Source organism: Panthera pardus, unplaced genomic scaffold, assembly GCF_024362965.1.
Source record: "Panthera pardus isolate Hobbes unplaced genomic scaffold, ASM2436296v1 HiC_scaffold_11, whole genome shotgun sequence".
Taxonomy (NCBI): Eukaryota; Metazoa; Chordata; class Mammalia; order Carnivora; family Felidae; genus Panthera; species Panthera pardus.
The window spans coordinates 48,755,100-48,783,003 of NW_026526666.1; the positions used below are offsets into that span (position 1 = coordinate 48,755,100).

Below are 27,904 nucleotides of genomic sequence, written 5' to 3' on the forward strand. Positions count from 1 at the left end.
ATTTATCCTAAAGTTAACTGCTTTACTCAACCCCATTCCTACGCCCAGAATATGAGAAATAAAATTACACTAAGACTGTTTTAGATAGAAATAAAACCAACTTTGACAATTCTGATGGCAACTAATCGCTACACTGACGGATTTCATCTCATTACTGTATTTCAATATGTGGACTGAAAGGGGAAAGAACTTGATTTGTAAAATGAATGAGGTAAATGTCATACATTCAACAGTGTAAATAAATACAAATACAGTTTTACAGGAACATGAACATGAGTTTAAGGGTTTTATTATCAAAGTCTTGTAAAACAATTTCAGAAACTGTACATCAACATGGCACAGACTGTAGCCTACTTTTGTTTTTACTGCACAAAAGTGAAGCTTGAAACTCCTGTAACTAAGAAAACAGTTGCCTAACTACTTTGCATTTAACATGGAATCACTGTGTGCATAAGATTACTACTGCAGTAACAGTAACACAAATTTATTGGTTTTATACAACTTGAGATCAAATAAAAAGTACATTATCAAGTAGATTTGTCTTATTTTAAAAGCATATGAAGGTCAATTTAAAATGCACTACCCTCTTTTTCCAACACTGAGATTAAAACAAATTAATAAGAGTGGAAAATTGAAAATCAGGACAAGAGATAACTTTTCTCTTACAGATGGACTCAGGATAGGCAGAAGTTTTCACTGATGTAGACGTGGAATAAATTATTTCAGGAAAAAAAAATTCCCAAACACCTTATGAAAAAGTATACAACTCTACTTCAAAATATGCTATTTACTCACTGCCAAAGACAGTTTCATTTGAAATCTTGTTTCTGTAATTAAAGCCTAATCAGCCATCAAAAAAGGTTAGTGCATATATAACCTTTCAAAGTTAAACAAAAGCCACAAAAATTTAGCCGCAAGGCTTAAAGGATTATCTATTTCAAATGTTCATTTTCAGGTGTAACTGTAAGAATGTTAATTTGTCATGTCAACAAACAAGACCATAAGTAGATCCATCATGTTGGAGGATTTTAATGACATTTAGGATATTCCTGCCACAATAACATGCAATCAGTGCATTCCCTACATGGCTCTATTACGGCAATGAATCAAATTCTAGAAATACTATAAGTGAACTTACTTATAATAAAGGAGATCATACAACATAAACAATCCATGCCTGCTGTAGATGCATGCAGCTTTTCATTTTTGTTATGAAGCAGCACCAGAATAGTAAAACTGCTTGGATACTCAATCGGATTTCACCATGTCAAGAATTGGTTACTCATGTGTCATTTTCTAAAAGCTTTTGGATGTAAATAACTAATATCAATATCAGGAGCTTTATAACCATTTGTAACTCAGAGCTGTATACATCAAGGTTTGAGATGAACAAATACAGCATTAAGAAATCACACAAAGGAATGACACTGATGCATGTATACAGTTGGATTCCCATGGAGGCCATATTCAGTCACTCATATCCATGTCTTCTTCATGATGATCATCCCCATTCACTTTGGATTCTCTTAGTGAATCACCAGTTCCCTTTTCCACAGAACATTCTTTTGTTTTAGGGGAACTTGGTTCTGTTGGCTTCTTCTCCTCTTTTTTCTCTTTCTCGCTGTCATACCCTTGTTCCTCTTCATCGTAATCCCGTGTAACCTGCTTTGCCAAGGAGAATAAAAAAAGTAAACGTCTTCACAGAAAAACCACTTCTTAAAATTACCAGCACTACCCTAAGTATCAAAGTAAATTAGTTTGGAAACATACTTTCACATCTTTATCACTCTCTGATTTTCTTTCCCGATCCTTTTCCTTATCTTTACTTTTCTTCTTCTTGCTTGTTGAACGTTCTCTTTCATCTCTGCTTCTTTCTTTGTCTTTATCTTTCTTCTTCTCCTTTTTATGTCTAGGATGACAACAAAAAATTCTCAAAAAAGATGCTTTAAAGGAAACACTCAAGAAGCTTCACCCTTAAGTGTAGCAGTAAGTTTAAACTTCTTCAGATGGTGAGCCTGACCCGAATTCATACGACACGAAGAACAAAGATCCAATTTCAAGATACCGGATACAAGCTGTGCACAAATAATATAGGCAAGAGGACTGGAAGCGGGTTACAGGTCTAAATGCTCACTCCCAAACACTGTTTATTAGAACACAGTCTCAAGCATGGAGGGAATGAATAGATCAGCATGTTCTTAAGCACTTTAATTCCTGAAAAGGAAGGAAAAGTCTAGAATTTTAAAAATAAAAACAGTTTCTGAAATATAGAGAAGTACAGATCCCTATGACTAATATTCTTACCTCCTAGGGGATGGTGAGCGAGACAATTTTCTTTTAGGTGACCTAGGCTTTTTAGGAGATCTTGTGCCACTCCTACTTCGTCGTCGTCGTCTCTCTCTAGAAACACAAATGTGCAAACTAGACTTTAAAATACAGTATTATCTAAAATATGCAGGCACATCATAGCAGATGTGCCCATGAGAGAGCTCCACTATGAACTCCTACAAGTTTCTGGTAATGAAAAATCCATTTATTTTCTTTTAGTTTTTTTTTTCTTTTTTTTAAGATTTTTTGTAGTAATCTCTATACCCAATGTGGGGTTCAAACTGACAGCCCCAACTTCAAGAGTCGCATGCTCCACAGACTGAGCCAGTCAGGCGCCTCCAAAAGACCCATTTTCAAATACTGTTTTGAGCTGAAGAATCAAACGAATAATAAACAGCTGCAATGTTTTTGCAAACTGTGTGCTTTTCCTTTAATGTCCTCAAGAAAACCTTAAGTTTTCTTAAAGACAAAAGTTCTAATGCGTGAGGAAAAAGTCTGAAGTAAATGTTCAGAAACTGGTTTAAATTCAGTGGCTAGAACAGGTATATAAAAGTATGTTGTGATATGAAAGTCAATTGCTAATAAACTCCAGGACAATTTTTTTTTTTTAGGTAAAATTCAAGGAGTAGAGTTAGTAATAACAGAGATCAAACTAACTCCCCACATTCCAACAAATCATGTTGCCGTCAACCCTGCTTTGAGCAATTGTTTTTAAGATATATATAGCCTTTCCCATCTTTAAAACTGTGGGTTTTTCTTTTCTTTTTAAATATTCTGCCTGCCATTGTTCTGAAAATTTTTAAGACTTATAAGATGACCGTTATTATAATTTAGGCACAAAAAATAATCAAAATCCCACATTTTCGGTTGTCTTTTTTTAAAAAAAGCTTTTTGACTCTTACAGCCCTGGGACCTCTACCACCAGAAACATTACACACAACTTTTCATTCATCAAATATTTATTAAGCTTGTCAAGTCTGTATATCTCACTCCTTTTGCTACCGCTCTGTGTAATCCCAACTCCAAATACCCTAGACAGATGTTTTGTATTTGTCACATAGTATGTATGCAACAAAAATGTAACATCTATCAGTACATTTTCTTTTTACTGCTGAATAATATTCCATTGTATGAACATACCATTTTGTTTACCCATGTTAGTTAATAGGCACTGGGGTTAACTTTTGGCTTATTATGAACAATGCTATTATAAATATTCATGCAAAAGTTTTTGTGTGGAAATTAGGTTTTCATTCCTTTTGGGTACATCCCTAGGAATGAAACTGCTGTGTCAAGAAATTCAAACTTTTTAAGGAATTGCCAAACAGTTTTCCAAAGTATCTGCCCCATTTTAAAAATATTTATTTATTTTTAGGAGAGTACAAGTCGGGGAGGGGCAGAGAGGGGACGGAGGATCTGAAGCAGGCTCTGCGCTGACAGGCTGACAGCAGCGAGCCTGATGTGGGCTCATGAACTTGAACTCATGAACTGTGAGATCATGACCTGAGCTGAAGTCAGAAGCTCAACCAACTGAACCACCCATGTGCATTTTACATTCATATCAGCAATGTTCAGAGTTCCAGTTTCTCCACATCCTCACCAACCACTAGTTACCATCTGGTTTTTAAAATATGACTATCCTAGTGGGTGTGAAGTGTTTTTAGTTTGCATTTCCTTGATGGCTCATGTTGAACATCTCTTTATGCACTTACTGGACACCTGCTTACCTTCTTTGGAGAATTGTCAATTCAGATCCTTTGCCAAATTTAAATTTGGTTATTTGACTTTCTATGATTCTGCACATGTATTTCTGTACATCCTTTCTATGATTTCTGAACAAATCATATGGCCTCTCATTTTATCAATAAACCACTATGTATGTGGATATTTTAAGTATGACTTACTATAATAAAATGAACTTAATGTAGCAATTCAGCATATATGAACATTAAAACTTAACTGTTAGGAAAAGAACACAAGCAAACCAAATCAGGACGTGAAATGTATACGGCAAACATAAAAACTGACCTTTATAATTGAATTTCATGTCATTTCAAATGTAACACCATAAAACGTAAACAGAACTTTAGGTTACTCTTCAAAATTGCCTTAAAAAAACTTCAACGCTGAAGTATGTACTGATGTACTAGAAAACATTTAATGCTCACAGTCTACTATTCTTGCAAACAAAGTTTTAAAACGTGCCAAGAACTCTTAATGCCACCTTACCTGCTTGCACTTCTGGAACGTCTGGCTGTGCTATAACTTTTTGGTGGTGTTTTGGAACGTTTCTTTTCTTTATCTTCTTTCTTTTTTTCTCTAATAGATGAACACAATTTATGAATGCATAAGAAGAGTCAGCTAATATAAATTAATATAGCATTACAAAAAGCACAATGAAATCTAATCTCATTCCTGAAAAATGAATGGTATTCTTATAGAAACAGTAGGAGAATAATAGCTCAAGTGGCATATTTGTAGGAAATAAATTTTAAAAAATCCCATTTTCCTGGTATTACACATAAAACTCTCCAACAAACAAAACAGACTGTATGATGAGAAAATAATAAAGGATGATGGCCAACTTCTTGGTATATACTCTGGCAATAAACACCAATAGTTTTAATAACTGCTTCTAAGCTCTTCAAACCTCTTCTCTCAGCTGAGTACCAGTTTCCCAACCCACCATGGCTCTATGTCCTCTACTATCAAGCCAAACCCCACAATGTGCCACTGGATTTAATCGTCAACATTACCAATATTCTAAAGCACATACTCTATGTTGTTAGTTAATTTCACCATGGACCAAGCCAACCTTCTACTTTTGTTTCCTGCTACATATTCTGGGCTATTCAGTGCTATCAAAATAATTCCCATCATAATGGACTGTTGCTACAACCATACCTCAACTTCTCCAAGACTCTGGGCAAAAGGTAACCAATGTCTTTGTTGAATGACAAGTCCTTTAACCCCATAAACGTATACATACCCATCCTCAACTATTCTATAATTTTAGACATTAAAGTATCTCTTTTTTTTCCCCCCTAAGCTAATTGCCCTATGCTACAGTTTCTATTTCACTCCTTTCCTTCTCTGGTCACCCTGCTTCCTTGAGTTACCTCCTCTCTTCATTCAAGTCTTTACCATCTAATTTCCAATTACTCTAACAGTCCCTTAAGGAGACCCAGTCATGTTTCCACAAGCTGATCCTTTATCAGAAATCTTTTCAAAGTACAAATCTGAAAATAGTAGCTCCTGATTCCATTAACTTTTCCATCTGGAGACACTGCCTCCTGGATCAGGTGTGTCTAAGTGTGAATAACACAGCCTTCCGTGTGTCACCTGTCTCCTTACACTTTTCCGACCTCATTTCCTAGTTCCCCTACACCAAAATACTTGTTTTCCTAAGAATGTATGCTAACTTTGTAAACTACGTTCTATACCTGAAACCATGTTCTTAAATCCTGTCAAATCTTTCAGATTTTTTTTTTAATCTGAGAGAGAGAGAGAGAGAGAGAGAGAGAGAGAGAGAAAGTGAGCATAAGAACGTGGGAAATAGGCAGAAGGAGTGAGAGAATCCTAAGCAAGCTCTACATTCAGTGTAGACCGTGACATAGGACTCGATCCCACAACCCTGGGATCATGATCTGAGCCTAAATCAAGAGTTAGATGCCCAACTGACTGAGCCACCCAGGTGCCCGTCAAATCTATCAGAATTCAATACTCAGTCACTTCTCAAGTCTCTTCTAACACGACTAACAATGATACTTCCTTGGTAATCACATTAATCTCTCTTATATAAGAAAAGTTGCTTGAGGAAAAGAATGCCCAATTCCTCTTTGTATAATAAAGGTTTCATTACGCAAGTTTGTTTGATTGATTGCATTAAGATGACTCACTCTGTAAAATATAGTAACAAAGCCTCCTTTCCCAGTTGAGTTATATGCTCACCAAAAATAAATTCTTCTGGATACCAGTTGTCTTTATTATTGTAATTACATAACTATACAAATGGATAACAGTCTAAAATAAAAGGTCTGCTTCTAAAAATTTAGGCAAATATTATAGAAAGTGATAAGAAAAGTTGCTAAAAAAACATTGTGAAACTATGTGACAACTAAAATTTGAGAAGAAAAAATTTAGTCACTTTTAAAATGTGGTAGTTCTCTTGTCACCTTAAAGGTGGCTGAAATGAAAAAACAAAAACAATGATTTGGTAGATGTTACTCAGGACTACATATTAACTTAAAAGGGTCTGGCCCTAAATGAAAAAGACTACTGAATGGATTCTTGTTTAAGTCCAAATAAAATGTTAAGGTAGGATGTTTAATGAATCCTTCAACTTTAGCCTTCTGCTGGTTCCAAATCTTGGGATGAGACACTCTAAGTATGGTTCAGCAGTTCTTAAAAAATATTTATAAGGTGCTGACAATGACATTTGTAAAGATGAATTAAGGCATGGCTGTCTACCATGAACTCTTTAGCAGACCAGAGGAATGGCTGGTAGCACTATATGCTTAGCAGGGTTGAGTGAAAAGAAGAAAATGAAAGAAGGCAGTGGGATAGCTAAGAAATTTTATTACAAAGAAATTATTATCTAGGTTTTCAGCTATAAGGAGAAGCCTCAAGTTTGCAAAAGGGCACAAGAAAACAAATGTCAGTCTCCTCAAACTTTAAAGAGTTTCTTCTCCAGTCTAGTCCTATCCCCTTTCACCACCTCTTTTGTCATTAAGTAGCACTGTATTTAAGTCTTGGAAACTCTAAAATTTGTCTTCCCACTCAATGTCAATGGTCTACTGTACCTGGTTTTTGATGTGCTCCTTGACCTTCTACCTCTCTCTCTGGAATGAGATCTTCTCCGTCTTGGACTTTTGGATCGTCGCCTACTTCTTGACTTAGAATGTGATCTCCTTCTTGATCTGCTTCTTGATCGCCTAATAATGCAAAAAGAAAGCCAATACACGTATATAAACGTAGAAAGACTAGCTCTGTGACTGTTTCATTTAGCATCAAATGATTCAGACATATGGGTTAACCATCAATAAGTATGAGTAATTTTCTGTCAGTTGCTGATACTATTCATTTAGTCCATAAATAAAACATCTTTGATACACTAGAAATTAATACTTTTTTTTTTAACACCTGGAATTTCTCACCTTACCTGTCAAAATAGTCCTCCTATGCCCTACAAGTCTGAGCCTAAAAATAGTGCTAGACAATGAAGGAAAATAGAAAGTTATCTGACTCATTTGCATCATCTTCCACAACTACACAGAATTTTATAATGTATCTTATGTGAATCCTCACTACTGCAGGTTAAATCTATGTATCTATTACCAAATACTTACATATTCTTACCATGTGCCTTACAAATACTCGTTCTCACAATAAGCTTGTTGAGTAGGTACCATTCTTATTTGCATTTTTTAAATGTAATCCACTTAACGTGTTCTTGCCATCTATGATTTCTAATTGTTCTCTGAGATATTATTTCACTTGATTTACAACTTAAGAGATATCCGAGCAATGCAGATTTATATAAAAATATGCAACTCAGCACAAACTGTCTCTTTGACTCCCATTTCCCGTCAACATGATCATTATCTCTAAGTGATCACCCCTTTCCAGTCCTGTAACAGAAGTATTTCTCTCTGTGTCCTCTCCTCCTTTACCCCCAATCCTATATACTTTCTCTTCCAGAACTTAAGCACAATTAACTTTTTGATGTTGTCAATGATCCTCCTTCTTATATTTTATCCTCTTTTACAAATAATTAAAAATAAATTGTATCATTTGCTAAAGACTTTTTTTTTTTAAGTAGGCTTCATGCCTAGCACAGAGCCCAATGTGAGGCTTGAACTCACAACCCTGAGATCAAGACCTGAGCTGAGATTCAGAGTTGGATCCTTATCGACTGAAGCACCCAGGCGCCCCAAGACTTTTGTCATTTAACTTATAGGGACCATTCAACTTGTTTCTAGGGAAAATTTCTAGTATAAACTTTTTGCATTCACTTCTTCAAGTTGTCCAGAGGATAGACACTTTAGAAATGAAAAAGATTTTTGTGTTCAAATCTCAATTATTAAGGCAGCACATCTAAAACATTCTCTGAGCCCATTGTTTGAACATGGAAAAACAACAGCACCTATATTACAAGTACTTGTCATTTAAAATGAAATTAAAAAGTTCAGCTCTGCGGCGGGGCAGGTTGCCTGGTAGCTCAGTGGGTTGTATGTCCAACTCTTGATTTTGGCTCAGGTCATGATCCCAAGGCCATGGGACTGAGCCCCGTGTTGGGCTCTGTGCTGGCATGGAGCCTGCTTGAGATTCTCTCTCTCCCCCCTCCCCTACTCACATGCTCTCTCTCTTAAGAGAAAAAAAATAAGTAAAAAAAAGGAATTCATGGGCACTTGAGTGGTTCAGTCAGTTAAGCTTATAACTTAGGCTCAGTTCATGATCTCACAGCTTGTGAGTTCAAGCCCTGCGTCAGGATCTCTGCTTAACAGCTCAGAGCCTAGAGCCTGCTTCGGATTCTGTGTGTCTCTCTCTGCCCCTTTCCTGCTTGTGCTCGCTCTCTTAAAGATAAAAATTTTAAAAAATATAAAAAATAAAATTCAGCTCAGTGCCTTAGTGTAGGTGTACGTAAGAAATACTGACTGCCTTCTTTCCTCTTATTAATGTGCTAAGATGGCTTCTTTTGTCTCATTATCTCAAACTGGTGTTTCAAAACCTATCACTAGTGTCTTACCAAATTCAAATTTTTGTAATTAAATTGTGATTTAAATTTTTGTAATTAAAAATTGTGATAAAAAAAATCATTTTTTTTTTTACTGTATTTGGAAACTACTATGAACAATCCTTCTCAATACATGTCTATAGCCTAGGAAATGTTCATGTAATACTTATGTACCTTTCTGTAAGCTTAATAAAAATGGAGAGTATATACATGTCTACCTTATTCAACACTCTACTCTTAACAACTACTATGTTGCCTAACTTCAGTAAAGGGAAATAATAGTATATTTTGGGTGATATGGAATACAAAATATCAGAATAATCACTTTCTTCTTGAAGGTTAAAAAAAATTCTGGAAAATAAAAATTGATGTTACTAGAATTAAGCACTACTCATCTTTTGAGGACTCTGGTTTTAAGAAAACTTAAAGCCAGAAAACTTAATGGTCAATAACCATTTAGCTAAACTGAGTTATTAACTCCTTTTTCCTGCCTTTAATGTATACAGAAAAATTACAGATGTAGAAAAAATCATAAGCACATTCTTAGTTTCTTTCTAAACAAACGTGATTAATAATACAAAATATCTTAAAAAATTCTAATAAGCAGGGGTACCACACCCATAAATTTACTAAGGTCCTGAAACAGCTATTTTTTTTTAAGAGTGATGTGCTGTAGAGCCACTTTAACACACTATCTTATATGAGCTCTTAAAAAAGAAATCAAAAATATACATAGCATATTAAAAGTTTGTTAAAAGTAACTGGTCATTTTACAGATCAACATGCTTAAGATACTACAACCCATAATAATTCTGTTATGAGGTGTTGTTTATTACAAGTGTCCAAAAACACTCTGTTCAAGGAAATACATGTTTCATTGTAAATATTTCCCACTGGTCATATTAAAATAATTCAAATTAAAATCTGAGAACGCTACTATGTAGTTTGGTATATACAGAAGAAAAAAAACTTAGGTTCTCCTTTTTACTGTAAACTAAGCTAGAATAGCATGGTCCTGGAAGATGAGGATTATAAGTAGGACCAATATTTCACGTCAGAGTAAAATTTTAGTTGATCCTGAACAAACAAAAACGAGTTCCTCAGGTGCAGGTGAAGATGTAGTAAAGATCATTAGGCAGAAAGGAACATTATGAGCAAAAACGTGGAGGTACACAGAAAATGTGGCTCCTTGAATACTAGTGACATAGTATTGAGTACTAAATATTAAATCTAGTCCCTTAAGCAATGTTCTGTCCAATGAATGCAAAAATCACTTCTCATACTTATTAAAAGGCCAATGGCTGTTATCAAAGAAACTGTCATGACTGAGTTGTGAGCGTAACTAACTGCTTTTCCCCTGAACTATCACCTTTACCTGGAAGAATATGTCTGACAAACTATGTTCAGACTAGGTACTGGCAGACATTCTCTTGAAAAAATGAACAAAGGCTATCATTTCACGAAAAACAAACTTGTCGCTGATGACAACATCTGAACTTTCAAGAGAAAATGAAATTTTGGAACACTTGAACCCACTACAGTGAACATGACAGATTCTTTTTTTTTTTTTTTTAAAGTTTTTTTTTTAATTTATTTTTGGGACAGAGAGAGACAGAGCATGAATGGGGGAGGGTCAGAGAGAGGAGACACAGAATCTGAAACAGGCTCCAGGCTCCGAGCTGTCAGCACAGAGCCCGACGCGGGGCTGGAACTCACGGACCGCGAGATCATGACCTGAGCCGAAGTCGGCCGCTCAACCAATTGAGCCACCCAGGCGCCCTGAACATGACAGATTCTTAAAAGGGTTTTCAGACGAGATGTATGGTGGTTATTACCAAAAGAATAGAAAATCATTTGCAAATATTCATGCATTAGATGGGTAATCAATCTGTAGGTTGAGTGATGACCTTCCAACTTATGAGTGTTAAGAGTCTAGTGAAAAATCAGAACTAGAATTCAAGCCAAAAGTTTCAAGTCTAGTGTTTTTTCCATAGTTCTAACTCTATTCAGTGCTCCAATCCCAGTACCTTCCTCCCATCCCTGGATTTTTTGGAGTTTTAAAGTACCGATCATCTATTTAGCCCATACCTTTTCTTCATGTACACATATGTGAACTCACACACTGTACTAAAGTGAAGTTACTAAAACACACTTTAACAAAGAGCTAAGTAAGTTAAAAGGTAGTAAATGAAGAAGGACGTGAGGTATAGAAATTATCTTTGTCTGTGGTACAGTGAACTACCATAAACAATCTAACCTGTGCCTAGAAGATGAGGGAGTCCTCCTCCTTCTAGAGCGCGATCTTGATCTTGAGTGCCTTCGTTTTTCTTCTTTCTTATCTACATTTTAAAAAAAGGAATCTGTATTTAGAAATCATCAAATAGGAATATTATTTCCGTTCGTGAGTTATTCTAAGAATTTATTAATTTTCAGATTTCATATACCATCCTTAAATGTTATGTGATCATTTTATCCAGGCTTTTGGTAGATACAAATTAGGCTTCTGATTTTCGGCTAGCCAAAAGTTCCTTTCACTATTTCATTTTCACCAGACTTGGAAGGCTGTGAATGTAATGTCCATTAGCAATTGATGAAAAGGATTAAACCTTCTCATTCTTTATAGAGAATCCTTTATATGAGGATCCTTTCTCATCCTCTAAGTGAGGAGTCCCTTTTTCCATTCCTAGGTTTACTTTCCCAAATATAGCCATAATTCACCCAGATTGAAATTATTTTCACGTGTTATATATTAACAACACCTCCCAACCAGCACTTAACTACAAGATACATATTTTTAATAGATTTATAATAGAAATAGAAACATTTTTAGTTCTTAGTCCATTAAGATATTCCTTCTTTCTTTACCACTTAGGCCTAAGCTCCTCTGCTAAACAATTTCCTATACAGTTATGTTAAAGTGGTTGATAAACAGGTTCAATATTTGGCCTTTGATTCCAAAAAGTCATGATTCGTTCACTGTTCTCACTATACTCCAAGATAGAACTGGGTTTTAGTAAGCAAGCTGTCTTAATCTGTTTGATCCCTCCTCTTTGCCACCAATTTTCAACTGTGTAAGTGTAGGAGACAGATCTAGAATGATTTGACTCCCATTTCCTCGATTTTAAATAGTACACATAAGCAATTCCTTTAACTTGGGACTTAAGAGAAATAAAGCTATTGCATTCTTCATACATGGTTTGTATGAAAGTGAGACTGAAGACTTCTTTCACACTTAGACCATTTCATTAATAGAATTCAATTTACTGCAAATGTCAATATTAATAACAAAATTCTTGGGGGGATTCATAAGTAAACTATTTTTAGTAATTCTAGTTACTAATTTTCAATGAACACAGAAAGTTACAGCATGATATTCTAGCTTTGTAGTCATAGATCCAGTTATGTCTACAGCTTGCCTTGTGGCCTTGGATTAATTAACAGTCTGTTGATTAAATAACTGACATAAAGCACTTGGTATTAATTTACCCAACATTATACTTATAACTATTTTCCTAATCCTGTACACATGTAAAACCTTTCATTAAGAAGAGTGAAAAATGAATAAATTGCTACTTAAAGGGGGAAAAAAATATCAGGACCAAACATCCAGTCTATATAAATAGACAATACGATAACCATTCATTTCATCTCAAAAAGACAATCTGCAAAGAATAAGGTACTATTTTTAGGTATTTGCTTTTCTTTAAACAAATGTCACAATAGAAGCATCTTTAGTAGGTTCTTTTGGTCAAATTAAAGACTAAAATCAACTGGGCTATCCCAACACAGGCAAACATAAATCTAGGCACTATTATTTCAGAATGCATCATTCTTTGAGGGATGGGGTATGGTGCTTGTCCGGCAGGATGTAGGATTGTAGGATGTTTAGTAACAATCTGACCCTCTACCCAGCAGCATGACAATTAGGTATCCCCAGGTATTCTCAAATATGTCAAGGTGACACGTCCCCTCCCCTTGCCTAGGATCACTCCATTACATGATCTTTCATCAGAATTTGGAAAATTAAAAAAAAAAAAAAAAATGACTATAGTATTACTCAATAAATTTCCAAGCTTATGCAAGAATCAGTTTCACAAACAATCATATATTTTCAACACAAATGCCTACAATACTTTACCTGGTTCTATAGCAGCAGATATTAGGGACTGTGCTTCTCGTACTCTCTTCATGGCTTCCTCTATTTCTTTACTAGAGGTATCTGATTTCAGACTTGGTGAAACAAGACCAGCAGCTACATGATTCAACCTGAAACAGAACCAAGAATTGAGATCTGAAGGATTTTAAAATGCATAACAGTTATTTCAAATAAATGTACAAATGTTTTATATATCATCATTCTAGGAAAATACTACTTGAAAAAGAGGAGAGAATTTCATAATAATTTTGGTAAAACCACGTACAATATAGTATCCTTTTCAATACTGACAATGGCATCTGCATTTTAAAGATTCAGAGACCTCTGGAATAAGAAAAAATACCTGCTTAATTTTGCTGAACACCCATTAACTTTCCATAAGCACATGTTGAGAAATGCTAGTACATGGGAATACGCAGATGCTGTAGATTTTTGATTGTAGATTAAGATTGCGATTTTTCATGATTTAAAAACTTTCTACAGCAGCAAAATTTTGCTGGGGAAGAGCATTACTTGTAAGGTTGAGGATAGACAGAAAATGAGGCAGAGGCCAATGGCACACCAAAGTTACTCATGGAATTGCTGACCAGAAAGATGGGACCTCAAGGGTTTACACACACGTGAGAAAAAAAATTAGAAACAAATGTAGGACAGTAGTAATTATTTGTGGAGAGAGGGAAATGTAAACAAGAATGGGTACACAAGAAATTTCAACAGTACTGGTTATAAGCTGGGTGGTAGGTACATGCTAAGATTTTATCTAATAAGTTTTAAGAAAAAAGGCAACTACCCTAGTCAAATGATTCTGTTCTCCCTCACTCCATGCTCTCCCACTTGCTGATAGTGAAAATTCACTAAGTAGGAAAAGCATTAAGTTCAATTTAACATAAGAAATTATCCATTAAAATACCTCAGGACTTTGCCACATATCAACTAGAGAATGTACACTTATAGCACAAAGAGAACTTGCAAAGCACCTAAGAAAAGATGTTGGCATTATGTGACATTCACTACTCTTCTGCTCTGGGATACTGTTTCCTTCACTGCTGTCTCCCTATCTACTATTCATGCCCCAGGCTCAGCCTCTCTGATCTTAATATGAAGTTCTCCTTGTAATAAGTCCCCACAGCACCTGTGTACTTCCTCTTGTTGGATGCACATACTTTTACTATATTTAAATGTCTCTCTTTCTGACTACAGTATAAATGCTATGAAGGTACAGACTTATAGCAGATACTCAGTATACATCTTTCAAAAGAATTAACTAAAGGTAACATGTAGCTCCTTTCTGGTCATCCTGGCAGAAAGTATTTACAATTGTTCAGAAAGACTCAAATTATATGAACACAAAACCCTTTACGGATGGGCTTACTTCTGAATTTTTCTCCTTGTTTCTAGAAAACAGAATTATGTATTCTACAACTTGAGATAACTTTCTAACTATCAAAAAGTAACTTCTCCAGACATTCACATACTATATCCATTATCACCAATGGAAATACAGAAAAAAATCCTTACTTGGGATCAACAGTGCTCATAAGCTTCAGCAACTGATCTGCAGCAAGAGACTGCAAAAACAAAAATATAACAGTGAGAATACATAAAATAAGTGATTGCTTTTTTTTTTTTCAGTATGTTGAATGTCTTAGAATGCTCTGGCCAACCTCCAAAAAGTAACGTTATTTTAGGCACAATCAATGGTAACCAACAGAAATATAATGTCAGTGAAACATGTCACATTAAGTTGAGCTGCTTTACCAAGTTAAATATGAATATCATAATGCTGAACAGTCTAGGTTTTATAAAACAATTACTTCCTGCTTATTTTAAGACTCTGAGGAGGTAACATTTCAAAGAAAAATGTAAAACAGAACTCCAAGTGCTTAGGCAGTGTAATGCAAGATTGCCACAATATAAGGACTTGAGAAAAAAGTTTAGCCAAATTAAAGTGAGAGAAAACAAACTTTCCAAAGGAGTAGATAACAAGAACATGAATTATGAATCTATGTTCCCATCCTTTCATGACTATTTACTCTGACTCCGTAACATAATGATGTACTGGCTTCTTGTGAAACTACTCTGAACTATATAAAACGAGAAATTCTCTAATGGTTAAGCGGCTATTAGTGCAGTAACCTTTTAAACCTTTCATTCACAAGTTTATATAAAAGACAGTAATACTATACTACAGCAATCAGTTTTTTCCTGTTCTGGAAATGCAAACATAACAGTTAGTGGAACAAATTCTTTAATTATAAAAATGAGCTCAAAATTGGAAGGCTTTTAAGTTGTACCTGCGAGTTCAAGTTTGCTCCAGGAAGCCCAAGTGCAGCAAGGGCAGGATCAAGAGTAGGAGCTCCCAAAGCAGCCAGTGGAACAGCGCCAATCTGTAAAATTTCAAATTTTATTTATTTAAAATTTAATTTTTGTATCTTATGCGAGGGGTCAACTTTTTCCCCCCTCTTTTAAAGGACAATGTAGTAACTAATTGAAGTCCGTAGCTATGTGGGCTCTGTTGCAACTACTCAGCTATGCCACTGAAGCTTCAAAACAAAGATAATACTAAACAAATGGGCATGGTTGTGTTCCAATAAAAATTAACAAAAATGGGGGCCTTGCCCAAAGGCTGTAGTTTGCCTACCCCCACAATATACAGTAGCCTCAATTTTCACTTATTACGGCACATTTATCCCTATGGCCAGAAGTTAGAAGAGTATTTTAAAAAATGTAATATATTCTTGTGCTAACAATTCTAAATATTTACTGCTTCTCAGCTCCAAATCCACTGTCCTTGCCCTGTTTTGTGATAATGGAAGTAGCACGCTTATAAATATTTCTCTCTTGACATCTGGCATGATGTTAAGCTTTACCTGTAGGGGGACCTAGAAAGACACTGTGGAAGGGGTTTCTCTTCCTAGTTCCTATGTCCCCTTTCTGATTGTCACCGCAGGGGGATGCCCAGTGGTTGGTTTTCATCTTTTTAGTGAGTTTTGGTGCCATCTTCTTGGGCACCTTCTTATAAGTTCTGTGGGCACCCCAGAGAATTTCTGTGCTATGCATCCTTTCTGAAAGAGGTGTGAAACTTAGCCTTAAGAGAGAATAAGAATACCCTCAACTAATGTGTTTGCGTTCTTTCTTCCTCAGCTCTAGAAGTAACGGTTGCTTCTTAAACCTGTGGTTACTGTATTCATTGGGGTTGCACTAAGTAATCTCCTGTTACTAGTAACTCTTTATATTAAACTTCTCCTATTCAAATTACTATGTGCTTTTCTCTCTTGCCTGACATGATTCTAATCAATAATAGATGCAAACCACGCAAAGTCCTGTAGCTCTACAGGCAGTATGACTTTCTTTGTAAGAACTGTGCAAAAAGCTCTCCTAGCTTCTAGTAATATTTAATAAATAAAAGGTACCAAACTGTCTGTACTTTAACTGTTTACAGAGAACAATTAAAATATAGCTACTATTACTATAAAAATATCTGCCTTAGTTATTACCAGATTTTATATATCGAAGATATCTACCTACAAGTTACCCAGATCCTCATTTTGTAAGTAAAAATTAGGAGCTAAGTGACAACGTCATATTCAAAAAGATGGGAATTCCTAATGTCATCCTTTTCTGGTACCATACCAGTCACTTAATAGTTAACTGAACTCTTTAGACAGGTAAAATAACAGAAAAAATGCTATTATTTATAAAATTCTAGTTGAAGCTCGCTGTTCACTATTACCTGTGAAACCACTCACTGACCAGTTATAATCTCTGAATAAGGACACATGCAATTTGAAGTGCTTTCAGTCCTAAAATGAGATACTTCTTACAGTATCCAATCACGATGAGAAACATTACCTACCAAAAATTTTCTCCAACTTTATTTCATCTTCCCCATGTTAAAAATCTCCATCAAGAATTCATCTTTATTTCAAGCCATGTACTTAATTCAAACCCCATAAGAGTAAAGATCAAAAGGGCACTGAGAAAGAAAAAAATAGTCTGAATTTCACCTTTCCTTCTGGGTCCAAATGAACATACTATTTTTAATAGCATGTTCAACAGAAGTCTTATGCCTCATGAGGTTCCCCCCCCACCCCCAACTGTTCCTTATGAATTATTCTGAGAGTGGCAAAACCAAATATAACAGATTTGTGATTTTCAGAATGTTCTTAAAATGTAAATTTTCAAGATGTTCTCCCTAGTATCTACGATTACATTATAGGCTTTACAATACTGTGCACTGATCGTAACAGCACTTAAAAAGCTCAAATACGATTAGGTTTATCCACAATTCTGTGTTCCTTTCTATCCTTTAAGAATTCAATGAAACTAGTACCTGGGTAAGTGGGTTAGGGGTAGGCAGGAGTCCACCACCAGGCAGAAGACCTGCCACTGCATTAGCTGGTGCCAACAGAGACAAAGCCTTAGTCTCATCAGGAATAACTCCTGCAGAGAAACATCCTTGCATTAGAACACACTCTTTTGCAAGACAGAAAACACACAAAAACACCCAGAAAATGTCTCCCTGATACACCACCTGAGTTTGTTGAAAAGTACTTATGTTCGCTAAAATATAAAGCTTGACTTCTATGATTATTTATCATTAATTTTATGTCAGAATGAAACTTCAATGTGTGAAAATTTGTTTCCTTTTTCTCTACAAATGGTTAAGTTTCTAGAGTAAAAAAAAAATAGCACAATACACACTACTTTTTTGTTAACACTGCCAAGATTTCATCACCTGTACTCGATTTTTAAGTCATGAACCAAACGTAAGCAAGCACAGTCGGTTCTCCAGGGGTGTGCTCTCAACTTTCAAAAGCTGTTTTATGAACAACGACTCGTGTCGGCTGCTTCACTATAAAGCACACAGAAAAATCAAGATACACAAGACAAAAAAAGTTTGATTTAGGGGTTAATAATATGGTACAGTTACTATGATTTTCTTTTACACCTACCATACAAATTTTGTAAAAATTAAGAGAAGAAAAGTATGTAAAGGAAATATTCTGTTGGAATCAAGCGTAGGGCTTTTGCTGACTCATGAAAATGAATATGAATGTTTCTGAAGGTCTCTGAATACACACAGGATGTGTGTGAAAGTGAGTAAGAGAGAGAGAGAATAGGTAAAACAACATGGCACATTCCTTACCTGTATAGTAAAATGCTTTATGTTCCAACATGTGCCATGCTAACCATACCAAAAATGCTGCTACATGAGTGTCAGTTCAAAAGCTAACTTAGCCAAACTCCTAAAGCCAAAAACAACATGTATGTCTGTTTTTAAAGCCTAATCTGTGTATTCAGATAAAATCTAAGGGTCCTAAGACAAATATTTATGTAGACAATTTAAATTCTATCCAACAGCAAAAGCCCTATACAGATGGATTAATCTGTTAATGTGCCCAAGCCCCCAAAATGAGAGTTCAATAATACAATTAAACTACATATTTGCAAATACCAGTAGTATTTCTGTAATACATATTAAGAAACTGCATCTCATCATAAAACATACAATATGTACAGGGCACTTAAGAGAAACTGGATAAGCTGCAGAAGAAAACTGTTGGGTGGTATTTTCAGCAGGGCCTGGTATATAGTTCAGGCTGAACCAGGGAAAAGAACTGTAAAACACAACAACAAAAAAGAAAAACCACTGTTAAATAAAGGTAATGGTTCCTTCCACCTATACTGAGAAGTGCCGATAATATAAACAAATGTATACTACACAGCACTGTTATCTTGCTTGTGTCAGAGCTGTCATCAATTTAGATACCAAGAGTTATGGAGGGGTGGGGGGAGAAGATCATTTAGATATAGGGCATTAATGCATCAATATTAACAAACCTACAAAGATTATGGGATAATTTTGCATGCAAAATTATGTCTCAAGAGGATAATATTAAGTATCAACATCTTACTCAAATTAGTGCATTTGCAACATATTTCTGGCAAACTAACATCCTCTTGAATATATTGTGAGACACCTGATAGAAGATCTGCATCCATTAAAAAAAAAGTCATGCATCTGATCCTCTGATTTAAAAAAGACTATTTAAAAATAAAACTACAATTTAAAAATAGCAATGAGGCCCCTCACCAGTTAATTTTCATGCGTCAAGAGTATTTTTTTTACTGCTGCTTTGATAGAACCATGAAATACTGCATGAATGTGTAGAAATGAAAGAAAAAGAAACAGACAAAAGAAACAAACATTAACCAAGGAACCTAAATAACCCCCAAATCCATTACTATTAAGAGTTCCTTCCATATCCAGCTATCTCAGTTTTTACCAATTAAGACTATTCCTTACCGTAGACTTTGTGTCTATTGTTTTGAAACACTGACCAAGAGCCAACACCAAAGTGTAAGAGCTAAAACTAGGGTGAATGGTGACAAAGGGATTGAGTACATCAGTTATTTAACGGTGGCAACATTAATACAGCATATCATACCAAGAATTAAATACACCAAAAACAGATACTGGAACTAAATACTTCTGTAATTCTATATACACTCCTAAACATTTCATTTTCATAACAGACACTAGAAAGTTTACTATGGCCTAACAATATTTAAGAAAGCCAGTTATATGATATACTGTATTATGTTCAGGACTTGGGAACTATGATACTTAGACAATAAGAATTCTTTAAATTTAAAGCCTAACTATAGTTTTGCACATTACTCACATGATTTGAACCTTGTTTCAAAAACTGCATTTTACTTATCCTAAATCTGAATTCTGGAAATTTTCTCTTGGTGTTAAGTCTTACCCTACAACAGGCACACTGATATAAGAGAAATTGCTTAATCAAAACACACTAAACTCAAACGTTTATCAGCACATATATAATTTAAAACCTTAAAATAGGGTTCACACACTTTAATATCATGGAGATAGATGTACTATTATTACATAACATGCCTTAATCCATCTAAGAATGCAATCTGATTTCTTTAGAAAACCACAAAGGCAATTCTTCTAAATTTTAAGGACTAGACAGTTCACAACTTTTACAAGGTATGGTGTAAATGTTCACACTGGTATTCAAGATCTAAGATAGCATCTAAAGTTAACAATATCAAGATTCTGCTTCCACTGACCAGTTCATTAAGGGGAAAGCATTTAAATTCTGGTCAGTATATATGTTAAATTATTAGCCTAAAATCCAGTAATTTTATCATATTTCAGTGATTTCTTTGATCAAAATTTATAGTAACAAAAAGCAAATAAAGTAGCAGTACATTGGGAACAAACTAATTATAAAAGGTCTCAGAAAATTTTACAAAATGGAATTAAAATAGTGCTGTCTTGTCACAGTGGCTTTTTTAGATCCAAAAACCCTGCTCATTATTTTTCTGTCAAATTACGTTAACAGCCTAAAATGTAAAAAGAGAGAAAATGTAGTTAACAAATGGTTACACCAGGAAAACACTTGGGGGACTTGAGTGCTTGCTGGCCTTTAGTTAATGTCTAGAATCCCCTGTAGCTGCAGAGGACCCACTGTTTTTCAGTCATCTGGAAGAGTTTTGCATTTGCCTTCTCCACTACAAAAATCACACACACAAATAACAGAGAGAAGAATTTATTATTTAGAGATATCTAGAAAATATAGCAAGAATGAACAAGAAAATCTGGCATAAAAACAATTCACCCAGTGCCCAGCTGGCACCTAAGCTATAGGAAATCTTCAACTTTCATAAAAACCAAAATCATTGCAACCCTTGGTATACTGGAATTCAATGTGGGATTTTTTTTTTTTTAAGTTATCTGTGAGAAGAAGTACTACATAAATAATACTAACCTAGTCATATTCAAAACAGAAATAACATCATGCATTTATTTGAAGGTTTCTACATAAATGTGCATGGAGTGAACCATTCACCTTCAGGACTTTTTCATAAAACTCAACATTAACTAAGTAGATATATCTTAAGGAATTACAATAGGGATATGGTTTTAATGAACTTAAAATGTTTTAAAAGAATGCAAAAAGTTAAATATCTTATAAAAACAGGCCTGATTTCTAATTTTTAGAATTAAAAAAATCTGCAAGTAAAAATATAGACTGCAGTATAACAAGGGTTTCAAAATGTTAAAAGCTTAAATTTCTAACATGCTACTAACGCTCACTCTACAACTATACTGAGGTAGATGGTCATCATAGGATGCCCTCATAGGTAGTTAAACAAAGCACAAACCTTCTGCATATGGTACGACTATCAAAGCTCTGTCAACGAATACAGTGTTTGTCAGATGCTGTGCCACAACTGCTGAATCCGGATCATGGAACTTAACAAAGCAGACACGGGAAGAGACTGGCAAAGGTGAATCACTAAAAAATAAGCAAATAACATAAAAAAAGAGAAAAAGAATATAAGCTAAAACACAAATGTATGACTCACAAACACTCCAAAAGTAAAATAGGCAGATAAAAATACATACCACCGTATGTATTACTTTATTTAACCACTTCAAAAGAAAATGACGTTTCAAATAAGGTACCGCCCACTGAGCTCCTAGCAAATTGCATGTAGAGAAAAACAATCACTATTTAAATTTACAGTGTGTCAAGTTAAAAAACAGTTTGTAACTATAATCTCAAGAGTCTGAGCAGACCACAAAACTGTCAACATTCTTTTCCATTAATACCATACCACCCACTTTTTAATTACAGGTAAAAATAATTACTTTTGGTTTAGAAAAATTTTCATTACTGGTAACTTTTCAGAGTAAAAAACACAAAAAAATTTCCACTTCAGGGATAAAAGAATATTGCAAGAAGGTACATCTTTTTGACAATCAGTTTCTTGACCTGACTACTAAATGCCGTCTTCTTTCACCTACAGCATGTTAAAACTCCTAGGCATTATAAATAATTAAGGCTGCCTTACTCAGACCACCTTCAGAAAAACACACAAAAAATGTGTACACTTCTACAGTACTCCAACGCCAAGTATTACACAAATAATTCAAAAATTCCCTCAGTTAATTGTTTTTATAGGTGTAACAAGTGAAGTGCAACTTATGGCAGGGTAACAAAGATTAGAGGAGGATTTTTCTCTTAACCCCACACCAAAAGTTATTTGAGAACCAATGCCCTAAAGCAGTAGTAATCACCAGTGGGGTAAAACACAACAAAACAAAACAACCCAGGTTCCCCACTCTACACAAATTAAATCAAGATCTTTTTTTTAATTTTATTTAAAAAAAAAAAATTTTTTTTAACGTTTATTTATTTTTGAGACAGAGAGAGACAGAGCATGAACAGGGGAGGGGCAGAGAGAGAGGGAGACACAGAATCTGAAACAGGCTCCAGGCTCTGAGCTGTCAGCACAGAGCCCGACGCGGGGCCCGAACTCACGGACCGTGAGATCATGACCTGAGCCGAAGTTGGCCACTTAACCGACTGAGCCACCCAGGCGCCCCTAAATCAAGATCTTTGAAGTATTGAATGCCTCCTCCTTCTTTAATTCTCCGTGACGATTTTAACATGCACCCAGAGTAAAGCACGACTGCTTTATTATAACAGCCAATTGCATTTTAAGACTCAATAATGAAAAAGTAAATCCTAAAATATATTGGAATGCTACTAGAATGGGGCTTGCTGCTAACTTTTCTAGTAAATTAGATTTTCGTGTGTACATAAAAATGTAATTACATCAGATTTGGCTACACTAGGTATTTCAGATAAGCATTTGTTGTGGCAAGGATTTTCCTCATAATTTAAGCACTAACATGAAGATATAATAGCTCAAGAACTCAAACCCATTAGAACTTTTAATGTTTCCTGAAAGGCACTGCCCATATACTAAGCACATACCCAAATTTAGGTTCAAAGCACAGCTGATAAGGTACATCCAAAGGGAATTTAAGCTATCTTATTACAGTAGCTTAATGCCAAATGTTTTTGAAAGGATACAGTGTTTTATCTTTTTAATGTGAAGCACTACTGGTCTATAATTTAACAATGCTGCACCCATAGTAGTGGAAAGAATGTCCTTTCAACAATTTTAGAAATAGCATCACTTTTAGAAAGTGTATCACTTTGTATTTCTTACATATCCACCTTTTTAGCACAAAATTAAAAAGTTCTTTAAATTACGCTATCATTTCATTCTTAACACCTACCACGATGGCTTGGGAAGTAGTAGACACTTAAATTGCTGGAAAAGTGATCTCTACTATTTCTCTGACACTGTCATCTGACTAAAGGAGAAAATGACTATACAATAAGCTGTTAAAAAACATCAACCCAGTGAACAGTTCTTTTTATAAGAAAATTAGGAAATACTGCCTACGTGTTCACAGTGTATTTCCATTAATTCAGCAATTAAAATGCTTCGTATTTTTTCTATCCATTCATGTCATTGCAATATTACAGCTATTGCTTGCAGCTATTATTTAGCTATATCAAACCTGTAAGTGGTGGGAAGCTAAAAACATGAATAATTAAATACTATGGAAAAGACAGTCACAGTAAGACAACACAGAAGGGCAAATAATTCATCTCCCCCCCCTTCAAAAGATCTTTTTTAAAACCATTACTATTTGGACCCACGGGTACACTTTTCTATGTTCACTTAGAATTTATTAATAAATGACACATACTAATAAGATAGCATGTTAGTTTCAGACTGATGCCTGAAATTAATTTTTTTAAATTCTTTTTATGTTTGAGACAAAAAGAGAGAGAGCATGTGTGTTGCATGAGCAGGGAAGGGGCAGAGAGACAGACACAGAATCTGAAGTGGGCTCCAGGGTCTGAGCTGCCAGCAGAGCCCGACGCAGAGCTTGAACTCACGAGATGACGTGAGCCAACACTTAACTGACTGAGCCACCTAGGCGCCCCTGAAATTAATTTTCATACCTTAGAATTTTGTGCAAGTACCACTTCCAAAAATATAATCGTGTAAGAATTAATATAGATGAAGCAGGGCTGTTGGAAAGAACTGAGAAGCAAGATAGGAAAAATTGAGCCCTGTATGATGCTTTTGCCTTTAGGTACAGAGTGGTAGTATTTTTCCACTGTTTTTTAAAGTGTCCTCTAAGGGTTGTTTCCAAATCTTTTGGGATGCACAAAGAAAATTCAGATTTCTGTTTTTCATCAAGCCTAATGAATCTGAGAATCCCTTTTGTAGGAGGGCTTTGATTCATAAGATCCACTGTTAATATACATGCCAACTAAAGTATGATAACTAGTTTAGGCCACCGATAACACTTTTTCAACTCCCACTTTAATACTGTTAACCAAACCATTTCTGGGTGGAAAATTTTGAGCATACAATCATAAACAAAGGCATCTCTTAGGCTCCCAAAACAACAGGTCAGTGACAATGTTAACATTCACCTGAAAATATGACTCTCTTGCCCTAATATGCCCTCTCCTTGTGTCCTTATTTAGTTACAAAGAAATACAGTAAAATGTTGCATTCAATTAAAAAAAAAAGTTTTTAAAGATAACGTTACGAAACTATTCTCTTGCTTATACTTATTACCCCTGATATACTTATTTTTGGTGCTCATTTCCACAGCACATATACTAAAATTGGAATGATAGAAGATTAGCATAGCCCCTGTGCAATAACACTCAAATTCATGACATGTACCATACTTTTAATTTTTTCTAATATATTTTTTGTTACAAGGTTTGTAAACTTTTCCTCAGAAATTTAATGTATTATGGTTTTTTTTTGCTGTGAAAGAAAACTAATTTTATTTTTGTTCTCCAGTTGGGATAAGCAAATGAGTTCCATGTGAGTTTGTGAATAGTGAATTAACTTTCAGCGACTTGAAGTATCAAATATATACTACATCAGAGTCTGCTATAGTTATGGAGCTGGGTCTACTTGGCTATGCCTTCACTTGAAAATAAAGTCTTTTGGTAACTATAGAAAAATAATCTATTTTTGGTTATTTAAGTTACTGATGTGAACCTTCAACTTAATGTGTAACTTTGACACATGCTTCCCTGGGATCATTAACCCAATGAACTCTCTGGTTATATTCTCCATTCTGAAATACACTAAAACCACACATTTAAAGAATACCTACTAACTGTAAAAGAATGATTCCACTCATATGTTGCTTGGCTAAATAATGGAAATCCTTATCAAGCAAAGCAGTGAAGGACAATCACAACACTGGGGTTGAAATGCTAGTTCTGACACTGGTAAAGTAGTTTGGGAGTGCAAAACAAACTATGTGAATTTCAGTTCACTCTTCGTAAAACAGGCTCAGATAAAATAGGAAAGCATCTAGCATATACTAGACATTCAGACAATGTTGAGTTTCCAATATGCAATTTAGGAACAAACAGAATCAAATTAACTATTTTCCTTTAAAAGAGAGTGAGAGAACACCGACAGAAGCTTCTCAAATAGCAGTATGGCTGTCATACCAAAGAAAGGGTTAGAATATTATTTTTTTATGAAACATTATTATCACTGGGTAAAATTATAGGCCGGTGATTTTCTTAAAAGAACCAAGAGGGGGACTCAATAATGAAACAAAGGGAGAAACCTTCTTGAGGAGATTGTCCCTGAAATGTCTGGCATAATCCCAGGTCCTAGAATCTCCCTAGCCCCTGCCAATAGGCATTTATAAATCAGCATGTCAGCAGTGGTGGGTTAGGGCTGTCATGCTCCCCAGGTGATGCTGGTGACACAAGAGGCCACATATTCTAAAAGAGGGAGGAAGCTAAACCTAACCTGTCAGTTGGTAATTAGGGCTTTAGAGAAAAACAAAGCAGTTAAGTTGAACAGAGAAAGCAGGAAGCAGCAGTGTTTTATTTCTATACAGGGTGATCAGGGAAAGTTTCTCTGATTAGGTGACATCTGAGTAACAAAAGGAAATAAGCATGTCATAGGTATACCTCTAGGTGAAAAGAATTCAAGGTGAATATAAATGCCTTTTGAGGAAAACAGAAAATACATTTACCTCCTTCAAAAAGTGGCAAATGTGTTTACAATAGATTTTATATATTCTGAACCATTCAATATTATTCTCTAAGTAAAAAAGTAGAGTTTTTGAATATTTTGGAATGATGAACCTTTCTGGAGTTCTATGTCAGATTCCATACCACATTATCCCTGGCAAGCTACCGCCGAAAACTGTAGTAAGCTTACAGAAACTGTCCATAAAGTATTTCCAAATTATGCAGGTCAGATTAGCAACTGAGACTTACGTTAACAACATTAAATCAACATAAGTAGGAATCTACATCCATACTATTCAAATCACGAAGGCCACTAAGGTAATATTAGCATCTACTACATTGTAACCTTACAGTTTCAGATGAGAAAATTATATGTAGAAATATATATGAAGGGATCAAAGAGCAAAAATGTGTCAATATTTATCTGCTCTCTTCCCAAAACAGGGAAAAGAGTTCTTAATGCACAGCACTCCAGATCATGTTATCTGATGCACATCAGTTATTCTGTTTCTGATGGAACTACTCCTTTGATAATAAAGCAAAGAAGTCAGACTCTGGTCCATCATGATTCTAAGATGTTGATCATTCATTAGGTAAAAGAGGAACCAGTAAACAGCCAATACCTCTGTCATCTGTTTATAAACGCATCATAAGAACAGCATTTTCAAAACTAACAAAACATTCTAAAGTCAGCAACTGTAACGATATTCTTAATAACTTGTCAGACTGGAAAGAATTATTTCATAATCAATCCAGTATGTCAAATACTTCAAGAAATAACATGATTACAAAAATCACATCTGTCATTCTCATTTTCTGCCTTTTTACTGTTTATTAATTTCACTAACAACTTGATAAATGGTATGTCATGGGAAAATGGAATAAAATATTTTTGTATGCTCATATTATTAAAGCTATTTGCCCTCCATTACCAAAGGCAGTCAAGTTTCCATTCAAAATAACAAAATGTTCCCCGAATTCTACACTTTGTGAAAATCAAGCATCTCTCTGCATGAATATTTCCCGAAAATTAAACACACCAATCTGAAAACACTAAGAAATCATTTGAAAATATTTTAAGCAGAAAGTGATGAAACATGCAAAATACTTAATACTGCAGTATAGTCAACCTGTTATTTTAGAGTAAAAATGTACTTAATGATTTATTACAGCCACAACAGTGGATTCCTTGAGGATTCCAATTTCCTGTTTAGTACTTAAGTGACATCATAAAACTCTCAATGTACAGCGGGTACCCTGCGTTCATTAGACAGTAATATTTGAATTTTCACTCTTCACAAAGAGCACACCATTTTATTTCAAATGTTGGTTCTAGTATTTATCACGTAGCTTACTTCATAGCTTTATTTTTTCTTTGCAATCAATCCACTCATTTAATATTTTCGCAATGAGACAACAGAATAAAAACAAAAAGCCATCAATCGAAATTCAAAAATTTAACATTCTATTAAATTCCTCTCAAGAACAATTGTGAAACATAAAGGTGTACGTTTTTTAAACAAAAGAAAACCTTACGTTCCGGCTATAACCCATTTTTGTCATTAAAAAAATTAAGTATTAAGGCTCACTGAATTGTCAAAGAATATTAACTCAAATATATTCACTGCGCCAGAATCAGTTAACGGCAATACATAACAGTTAAGTGAACTGACAACAAACTTCATTATTAACATAGGAATGAATAATTTTGTTACTTTTCAAAGAACTCAAACATCTGACTTAAAA

General features: G+C 34.9%; 1 protein-coding gene and 1 pseudogene across 7 annotated transcripts in view; one reads left to right on the plus strand and one right to left on the minus strand.

The window, feature by feature from the left end:
- Positions 1–273: 273 nt before the first annotated feature.
- SRSF11 (serine and arginine rich splicing factor 11) overlaps positions 274–27,904 on the minus strand; it is a 44,018-nt gene continuing 16,387 nt past the window's right edge. For 4 of the 7 annotated variants that reach the window (XM_019448912.2, XM_019448913.2, XM_019448914.2 and 1 more), the window contains 11 exons: positions 21,423–21,556; positions 17,554–17,663; positions 15,515–15,607; positions 14,739–14,788; positions 13,203–13,330; positions 11,322–11,403; positions 7,131–7,262; positions 4,558–4,647; positions 2,305–2,421; positions 1,771–1,909; positions 274–1,665 (listed from right to left, as the gene is read on the minus strand). In XM_019448912.2, the coding sequence (XP_019304457.1) occupies positions 1,468–1,665; positions 1,771–1,909; positions 2,305–2,421; positions 4,558–4,647; positions 7,131–7,262; positions 11,322–11,403; positions 13,203–13,330; positions 14,739–14,788; positions 15,515–15,607; positions 17,554–17,663; positions 21,423–21,556 (1,273 nt within the window). In that variant the 3' untranslated portion in view covers positions 274–1,467. The remainder of the gene's footprint in view (positions 1,666–1,770; positions 1,910–2,304; positions 2,422–4,557; positions 4,648–7,130; positions 7,263–11,321; positions 11,404–13,202; positions 13,331–14,738; positions 14,789–15,514; positions 15,608–17,553; positions 17,664–21,422; positions 21,557–27,904) is intronic. The other 3 variants (XM_019448916.2, XM_019448918.2, XM_019448917.2) reach the window with 3 other exon arrangements.
- LOC128775974 (U6 spliceosomal RNA) lies at positions 24,740–24,839 on the plus strand (annotated as a pseudogene).